This window comes from Balaenoptera acutorostrata, chromosome 2 (genome assembly GCF_949987535.1).
Source record: "Balaenoptera acutorostrata chromosome 2, mBalAcu1.1, whole genome shotgun sequence".
NCBI classification, from domain to species: domain Eukaryota; kingdom Metazoa; phylum Chordata; class Mammalia; order Artiodactyla; family Balaenopteridae; genus Balaenoptera; species Balaenoptera acutorostrata.
Genome location: NC_080065.1, coordinates 120,060,943 through 120,070,143, shown reverse-complemented (window position 1 = coordinate 120,070,143; position 9,201 = coordinate 120,060,943). Strand labels below are relative to the sequence as shown.

General features: G+C 45.5%; 1 protein-coding gene across 4 annotated transcripts in view; it reads right to left on the bottom strand.

Moving 5' to 3' along the window:
• Window positions 1-6,040: 6,040 nt before the first annotated feature.
• Window positions 6,041-9,201, bottom strand: part of TCF7 (transcription factor 7) — a 32,577-nt gene continuing 29,416 nt past the window's right edge. For 2 of the 4 annotated variants that reach the window (XM_057539849.1, XM_057539851.1), the window contains one exon: window positions 6,041-7,765. In XM_057539849.1, the coding sequence (XP_057395832.1) occupies window positions 7,743-7,765 (23 nt within the window). In that variant the 3' untranslated portion in view covers window positions 6,041-7,742. The remainder of the gene's footprint in view (window positions 7,766-9,201) is intronic. The other 2 variants (XM_057539848.1, XM_057539850.1) reach the window with 1 other exon arrangement.

Here is a 9,201-nt window from a genome sequence, read left to right as displayed (position 1 = left end):
ATCCAGCCTACAACCTGTTTTTGCAGTCTGTGACTTAAAAATGGTTTTTACATTTTTAAAGGATTGTTAAAAAATAGACACACAAAGACTGTATTTGACCAAAAAGCCTAAAATATTTACTCTGGCTCTTCACAGAAGAAGATTGCAAACCTTCGACTACTTCTGGATCCCTGATTCCCTTTACTCAGGAAGTAAGCTTGTTTTTCCATTTGTTCTGGTTTTAGTGGGGAAGGTAGCAGCATTCACTCCTAGCTGGAGTGTCTCAGTTCTGCTATTTCCCAATGGTCAACTCTTGCCAAAAGTTTAACTACCTCAAGTATATCCCTAGCAATATCATAACAAACAAATCTTTCCTGAAAGTTCAGGATTGTTAGCATATGCTCTATTTAGTTTGGAAAGGAAGTATCAGCTTATAGGAAGCGGGAGCCTATTACTATTAGCTGTTGATCTGTAACCCCCAAGAATTGTTACAATTACAGGACTAAATATCATCACTACCCATATTTAAAGGATACTGGGATCTTTCTGAATATGTAAGATTGAGTGGACAGACAATATAGTAGTTTAAAATTCTGTTCTCTTCTTGACTTTATAGACATTGGTCCTTGTCTTTAAACAAACAAAAATTCCTGATAATCTTAAACTCTCATGTTTAACAGAAATCTGACAGCTCATCCAAGAGAAAATAGGCAATTTGTGGACATTATGTACCCAAATAAATCATAGGCATATTAAGAGGCCCTTCAAACTGGCTGCAACACTTTCCTACCCTTTTCCCTCTTCCCTCTTCCCTGTTATATTCTGTTTCTTTAATATGTCTACCAAGAGTTTTCCAGGCTCTCACCTTGTCCAAGGAAAGTGAGTGGCCCTTTCCCATTATCCATAATAGCAAACCTGTCTTCAAAGACACACTCTCTCCTGTCTGCCCTCTCATTTCCCAGTATTCTGAGCTAATGCTGTAGCATGAAGTCAAACTGAGGCTGGAGTCCTGCCTCTGCCTCTTAGTGCCTACCTTGTCTTGGGTAAGTTGGAAATAGTAGCTACCTGCAGTGTGGTGCTCTTGGTCATGAAGACTCCTCTGTGACTGTCCTTTGGCTTCTCAGCTTTTCATTGATTCTGTGGGTCACTTGTGATCCAAAGTAAACCAGCCGCCTTCTGAATGTTAGCTTATTACTTTCTCCCTAACATTGTCACGGATTAAGGATGTGCGCTCTCAAACAGTTTCTAATAATTCTTAACCTCTTTTGAGGTGCTGTTATATTTTATTAGCTCGCCTTCATAAATCTGCTTTTAATATACAAAGTAGGTATTGCTTTACAGTTTGTATATTTTTCCAAAGATTCACAGAGGCATCCCTTTAGGTTACAGATCCCTGAAGTGGCATTATAGCTGTGATTTGTTTATTCTACAACTGTTTGAACACATCAGCTGCTGGAATTGATTAAGCAAGATCTATATTGTAACTTGGTAGACTGCTAGGACTGCAGCTCTGTAACATGGTGTCATGGTAATTCTGAACTTAGTCTGGAACTAGCTGGAGTGAGTCAGTGAGTCACTATAGGCACATGACTCAGGGCAGGCCGATACTCCAAACCACGTGATTTTTTTTTTTTTTGGCTGCGTTGGGTCTTCGTTGCATCGTGCGGGCTTTCTCTGGTTGCGGCTTGTGGGGGCTACTCTTTGTTGTGGTGCGTGGGCTTCTCATTGTGGTGGCTTCTCTTGTTGTGGAGCACGGGCTCTAGGCACGCGGGCTTCAGTAGTTGTGGCATGCGGGCTCTAGAGCGCAGGCTCAGTAGTTGGGGCGCACGGGCTTAGTTGCTCCACGGCATGTGGGATCTTCCTGGACCAGGGATCGAACCTGTGTCCCCTGCATTGGCAGGCGGATTCTTATCCACTGTGCCACCGGGGAAGTCCTGCCTAGGCTCTTAATACGGCAGTTTGAACAGGGAGACGAAGTGGTTTCCACAGGGAAAGAGAGCAGCAGACCCTTTGATCTGAGCACGGCCTTTACCTTATCCACATCCGTCAGAATCTCATCTTTCAAAGCTTAACTTTTGGTTGCCACCAGTTCCATTTGAAGATGTTTCTGATTATTTTTATAAAGCTCAGTATACATTGAAATGGGAAGGTACCAAATAAATGTTCTCCTTATGAGTTGCTTGTGCTTTAAAAAGGTGATAATCTTCAATTGTCTGGATTTGTATGAAAACCAGAAGGGAATAAGGGAGAAGACTGCAAGTAAAGGGTAAGCACATGAAATGGTTAAATCCCTGAAGTGTAGCTCCTGGCTTCTTTGTAGGAAGTATAAGACATAGTTGCCTTCGTAGGAGATTTTGGTGTAGCTTAGGAGGCAAAGATAAATACTGCTGGGAGGAAATGAATAATAAAAATGTTCTGAGACAGAACATTAGTGAGCAAATGGGGGCTGCAGAGCTGGAAGGGTCTAGGAAAGGTTCCATGAAGAACTTGGTTTCAAAGGTCAAGTTGGATTTGGTTGGGGTGGAGGGATGCCAAGGTGAGGGAGAAAGCAGTGTGCTCAGTCTGGAACTAGTAGCAGAAGTTGGGTGTCATTAGGCCTGCTAGAGAATATAGTCTGGAAAGAGATACTAAAGCTGGATTGGTGAAAGAATTTTGGTGACATTGTAGGAAGAGTATTCATCAGACTCATGTTAGGCAGTGCAGTTCTTGAGTGAACCAGAATGTTTTTATTATTATTAAAGTATTCTGAATATTGAGGACTTTACAACCAGAGTCTTGATGCCTTTTTCTTGGTTACTATTGTTAAAAGTCACTACCTTCAAAAAACAGGATGAGTAAGAACTGTATGTGTACACAAGATGAAGAATGATGTAAGTTTAGAACATGTCCCTTAGCCCAAGATTTAGCCATTTGAACACCTAAGCAGGTAGGCTGAATGCTATCCTTCCTGTTGAGTTGTCAGTGGATTATCAGCATTGTTGGTGGCATAAAGGTGTTGGTGAAGGGGCTCTTGTTTGAGCGATTTCCAGTGTGGGACTTCTTTTGAGTGACAGTTTGTTAACTTACGGATAACATACTTGCTTCCTTGCAGTATTTTGCACTGTTGGCAATATCTGGTCTGTGTGCCAATACTGAGAGGCATTTTGCAGGAGGAATATAGTTGCTCACAACAATACCTGCTTCCATGTCTCTAGTTCTCATGATCTTCTGACACTGCTGAACTTGACATGTTCAGGAGTCATTTGCTGAACTTATTAACCTGCTATATGCCGGCCTCTTCTTTCACTGTGAGGATCAGCCTATTCCATAAAAGTACTCTCACCTTCAGAACCTTCCACCTGTATATGTTGCAAATTGGTATTTTTCCTTTGTGTGCTGAATGTGCCATTTCACAACCTCTAACTTTTACCTGCTTCAGATGCTTTGCAGATATTTCTGTAGTAGGAGGCTTATAGGAAGAGTGGGGATACAGAAGAAACTTAGATGTATATATTCAAGAGGAGTTTTCACAGTGGCTGTGTGTGTGTGTGTGTGTGTGTGTGGCTAGAACCTAATTTCTACTCCTCCATTCCCGCCCCCCCCCGCCCTGTCATTGACTGCACATGCCTGAAAGAACAAGACTTCAGATAAAGGAATGTGAGAACACCTGAATAAAAAAGGAACATCTGGTCCAGAGACCCGGGTGAACTTAAAAGAAGTGTCAGCCTGAACTAGTAACTATCTCCCTTATAATTCATAGCTGCTGAAATATCCCTTACTTTAGGTTGCTAGTGACCTAACTCATGGGGACTGCTAGGGATAGGATAGTTCCTACCCCTACCCTAGGACAGAATTACGCCCTTTCCAGTTAACTCTTTGTCCAGTCCCATACTGTTCTTAACAACTTCAAAATGTCTCTTGATCTAAGGTGGGCTTTTATTCGAGGGAATTGACTATGGGAATATCCCCATCTATGTTCTCTGTTGTAAAACTCCCTGCTGTACTCCCCGAGTACATTCAGTTATAGCTCCTCTCAGACCCCCACTGCCCATTGTGGACAAGCAGACCAGTACAGACTTTGGGAGCCTGAGTTAAAAAGAAGCCCATGGTGATTTGAGATCTGAAACAGAAGGTGATCTGAGTAGTTGGGATTGGGGGAGTTGACACAACCTAGGAACCAGGTTCTGCTTTGGTGGCCAGCTCTGTTTCAAGGACCCTTGGTGAACTCTTAAGCTCTCAAGAGACCTGAGAAACAGGCATGCTAAAGCAGCTTTTCTAACCTCACAGAAAAGCCAACTCAGCTTTTTTAATATAATGAATTAGTTTTTGGTCTCATAGGCCTGGCAAGTCTGTGTTACCCTTGCTCCTTCTGTGCTGTTTTTTTTTTTTTCCCCGTAGAAATGCATGCAGGAACTGATTCCCTTTCTTATTCTTTGGAACAATGTGAAGAACCATTCTGCTTCACTGCACATGTGGCCTTCCTAGCCAGGCTTACGGTACACTGCATAGAGCTGGGCAGCATTGCTTCTGGGCCATCCAGAATGTTACAGTTCAGAAGAGAGTCTAGCCACAGAGCTTCCTGTAAAGGGGGTAACACCCTCAAATTGGGAGACTTGGGAAGGCCCTGCTAGCTTGTTGGGCTGAGCCCTCACCATGTCTTCTGAGCCTAGGAGGGCAGGGGGAGCAGCTGTAGCAGGGGAGGGATCAAGATCTGTATTTTAAGCAAATCTGCCAGTTGTCTAGGAATGTGTAAGGGAGGTTGGGATGTCTTACGTCTCAGAAAACGGCATGTTTTTGGCTGGAAATGAGGTGGGACTGCTGTGGTATTTGAAATCGAATTTGGGGCTACACTCTCAAAGTCACCCTGTGCCCTCACAGGAATGTGCTGGTATGATCTAGGAAGATTTGAGTTTCCTCTTTGAAGTCAGTTTCTTTTAAAAGGCTGGTTTGATTTTAACAAAGTTGCCAAAGCCCCCCTTTTTACCCTCACATACACAAAGAGTGCATTGTTCATGCACCCCTGCCCTGTGCTGTAAATAAGACACCAGATCAGATGCAGCAACCCAGTCTTGCATAAGCCTTGGTTAAAATGTTTTTTTGAAACAACTAGGCCAGCAGCCAGAGCGGAATTCTTTAAATGGGGCAGATGTCAAGAGAATGGCTGGTCTCCTCTAGCACCCTTGCAGAAAAAAGCAAGTCTAGGATTACAACTTTCAGTGGCCTACTTTAAATAGACACTACTCTGGAAGATGACTTTCTTTATATTTTTAAACATAAAATCCAAAAACCTAACTCTGTTAAGTGAAAATTAACAATAAATTATGGTGACCCAGCAGCTGGCTGTTGTAATACTTCCTGCCCACCATTTGTACCTAATGGTTGACTAACCTCTTGAGGTGGCTTTGTGACACCTTTTACATTCATGATGGGTCTCAAGAAGTTTATACTTTAACATGATGGAAACTGCTGTGGAAAAAGATTGTAGATTTATCAGTCTTCAGAAGTTTTGTATAAGAATATGACTACTTCAAGAAATACTTCATGTACCTTACAGTCTTTGGGAGGAAAGGGTGCTATTAAAATACCCATCTTCTGGATTTTATGATGATACCAGGTTATAAGAGATTCCTGTGTGTTCATGTTTTCCTCAAAATAGGCTATGTACTTGTGTCTTTTATCTCTGCCTTCAGAGGAAAATGGAGCCCAGTGATGATACGTACCTATTTCTGGTTGGGTTTTCTTAGGGGCTGTGGCGGCAGTTTCCAGTCCATTGTCATATGAGCAGTGGGGTAGGTTGGCCTGCGCGTGCATCAGGGGTGAGCTCAGAGGACTGGGGGGTTAAGATCAAGGCTTGCAATGGGAACTTAACCTAGCATGAGCCCCGCTCTCTGGGTTGGAGCAGGGCCCAAGCCCCTTAAGGAGAGATGACAAGAGTCAATCCCTGGCTTGTGTAGGTTCAAGGTCTTGAGAACATGTGTACCATAATAGAGAATAAACTTTGTGGCTGTGGAGAAGAAAAGGAGAGTGTTATACTCTGTCACTGAAACAGCTTATTCCTCAGAGTCAAGCTTTGAAAAAGAAACCCAGTAAAAAGTATCTTTATTCTCATATCAGAAAACTTTTTCTGTGATATGCATTAACAATACAAAAATATTTTGAATACTACAATGGTCCTTTTTTCTCTCAAGACTTCTTGCAACACTACACCAGAACATATGATCTTTGGATTCTGAGAAGCCAGTGGCTGAAGTAGGAACTAAAGGCTTTTGTTGAGGGGGTGTATGGGTACGGGGATAGCCCTTTCTCTTTGGACTCAGGCTATGTACAGTGAAGAGGAGGCAAAAAACCCAAGTTAAATTAAAAAAACATTTGTTTTTTAAGGCTCAGGGTTGAAGCTTGGCTCAGAAATGGGTTAAAGTAGGCTGTGGTGCAAACCCGATGTCCACCACTAGAGGTTTTCTGGGCTCCTTGCTTTGGTTGTAATAGTCTTTCTTCCTGCAGCCTGATAGGGAAACTGAAGCTGGCCTACTTTCATGCTGGAAGATAGGCACTGGCTGTCCTGAGGTTTGGTTTGCCCTCTTACAGCTGTCTGAGAGCTGGCTATAATGATGTGGATAGGCTGGAACTGGATCTGTGAAAAAGGCTCTCAAGAGCAGGTAGGGATGCACACAGGATTTTGAGCCATGACTAACTTGAACCGTTGACTGCAGCCACTAGTGACTGAGGCATTTGGTATCAGGGCTTCTTAGGTGGTTGAGTTCCTTAGGAAACATTTCCGAGTAATTTGAACTAGAGCCACATACCCTCACCACCCACACTTGCCTTTAAGGTAGTGTCAGGTTATTCTTGTTGGCTAGGGTGATAGGCCTAAATTTAACCTATTCCATTCACTCCTCTTCTTGTAAGCTCCAAAGAACGTGAAGAAGCTTCCTTTGGTCCAGCTTACAGATAGCAGCTGGTTTTCTGTAAACAGGGCTTCTCCAGGTCCTTAAGAGAGAAGCACTGTTGTCTTGAGCTTTGTGGTTGTGACCATGCTTACATATTGTTTGGTAAACCAGCTTGTTCTTGGTCCATGAAGTATCTGGTATGGGGAGGGTGTGGCAGTGGTGGGGTTGGGTGGGGGAAGTAGGGAAAGCAGTTGGGCTCAGTCCAGTCCATCTATGACCTATAGCAGAAAAGCAAGGGAGGCAGGGAGGGGCATCTGGCTAGCAAGATAGATGGTAAAAAGAACAGATCCAGTCTGCCATAGGCATGAGGGGATGCCCGTAATCAAATGACACAACGCAGATCTAATTCCCACTGCTTGGAGCAGTTTGAATTGATGGCCCCATGTTCAGGCAGAAGATGTGCAGCCTCTGAAATCTCCAGGGCCTGGACTCTGAGAGGGAGCCAACAGGGCCCCTGGCCGGTTTCCACGTGCTTTGGGGCTCTGTCGTCTCCTCTCAGAGGGTGGGCCCCTGGAGGAAGCCATGTGTCCTGTGCATGCTAGGCTGCCTGTCTCTGAGATTCCTGTTGCTGTACCTGTGTACTCTGCAGGTTGCTGTGAGGAGCCTGAGGGGGCCCAGGGGGCTGGGAGGCTGAGAGTGGCCGAGAGACCTGGTGATGTAGGCGCCGGTTCCGCAGGGCTAGCAAGCAGTTCTGTGGGGAAGTGGGGCAGCAGGAGGTACGAGGGCGAGTCCTGGGGAGCTGGGGACCCGGGGCAGCCTAGAGCACTGTCATCGGAAGGAACGGGGCTGGGGCAGCGGCCTTCTCCGGGTAAGTACCGAATGCATTTCTTTTTCCTCCTAGGAATAGTGAAGAGAGTTATCTGTAAACAGAGGGTGAGTTCATAGTCATACTCCACAACCAAAAAATGCTGTCCTTGCATAGGCCTAGCTCCCCATGACTTAGGTGATATGCCTGTGCCTTCAGGCTTAGCGCTACAACTGCTGAGCCTGGCCCAGACCTGGGACAAGTGCAGCTCCCAGCAGAGCCACAAGGTAGCACTGGGACCTTTTCTAGCTTGGCCTGTGGGCTGCCTGCTATCTTCCAGGGCAGCTATCTCCTAGTCTAGGCTGTAGAGGCTCTGCTTCACATGTTTGTGGAGCTCAGATCTGATTAAGGAAGGGGGGCTGCAATGGGCTTGTGGCTTCTAGGGCTGAGCAATCCAAATGCTCAGAGCTAGGCTAGGGGCAGAGAAGGGAAAGAAATGGACAGTGACTTGTCCTATCCATTCCGACCATCTTATTCTCTGGACCACACTTTGTTTCTGAGTAGCGTGGAATGGATGGAATAGGGCCTCCTCTGAGAACAGGGTTGCCTCCCATCATGTGTACATACACACACATACTTATTTCCCCCAAATTCCTCTTTGCCCTTGGACAGGGAGCACGGTGGGCACGCATAGGGGCTGGACAAGTATTTCCTAGAGTCAGTGAACTTACTGCCTGGAGCAGCCTCAGCCTTGGCCCTAGCAGGCCTGGCCTGAACCTCAACTAGGCAACTTTAGCCATTTAGTAGGTATACTTTCTTTTCCTATACACAAATATTTCTCTGTTGTATGGTGAAACATACAGGTTTAATGCCACAGGGCCTGAGTATGGGTACCAGGGGTACCTCTGTTCATCTCCCTACCTCTCTGAGCCCTCTGGTCTCAGTAGGTACATGATATAAGTCACATGGCCACTGGGCATTTAGGTTATTCAAGTTTTTCTCTACTACAGTCACTTTGTTATTCTTACAATTAAGGGCTCGGTATGGTACAGCAGGGATCCCAACTGGAAGAAGTGAGGGAGCTGGTGGACCATGATGACTTTGAGGCCTGGGAACAGGGGCTCAGGCCATTTAAATGCTGTGTGTGTGATTTGTCTGCTGAGGACCTGCTAGGCCTGATGAGCACCAGACCAACATTACCAGGGAACCCTGGGCACCAGGTACCAGAAATACCTTCTAAGTCTGCCTTTCCTTTCCTCCTAGAGCATTGTCTCTCCTTCTCCTTCCTCTTAGACCCAAGTGGTCTTCCCCATGAGCTGTTCTGTGTTCACTCCCATTCTTAGGAGGCATGGGCTCCCCAGTCTGCGGGTATGTTGGGGGCTAGGGGCCAAAGGAGGGCAGCAGGCCCAGCAGAACATGTGCAGAGAGTAAGGGAAGCAGCTTGAAGCAAAGGGAGGACAGTGGTGGGGACAAACCCACCTGCACGGACCACACCAATCCGTCTGCTGGTTGAGGCCAAAGCGAGCACGGCATTTCTTAGGCGAGCCAGGG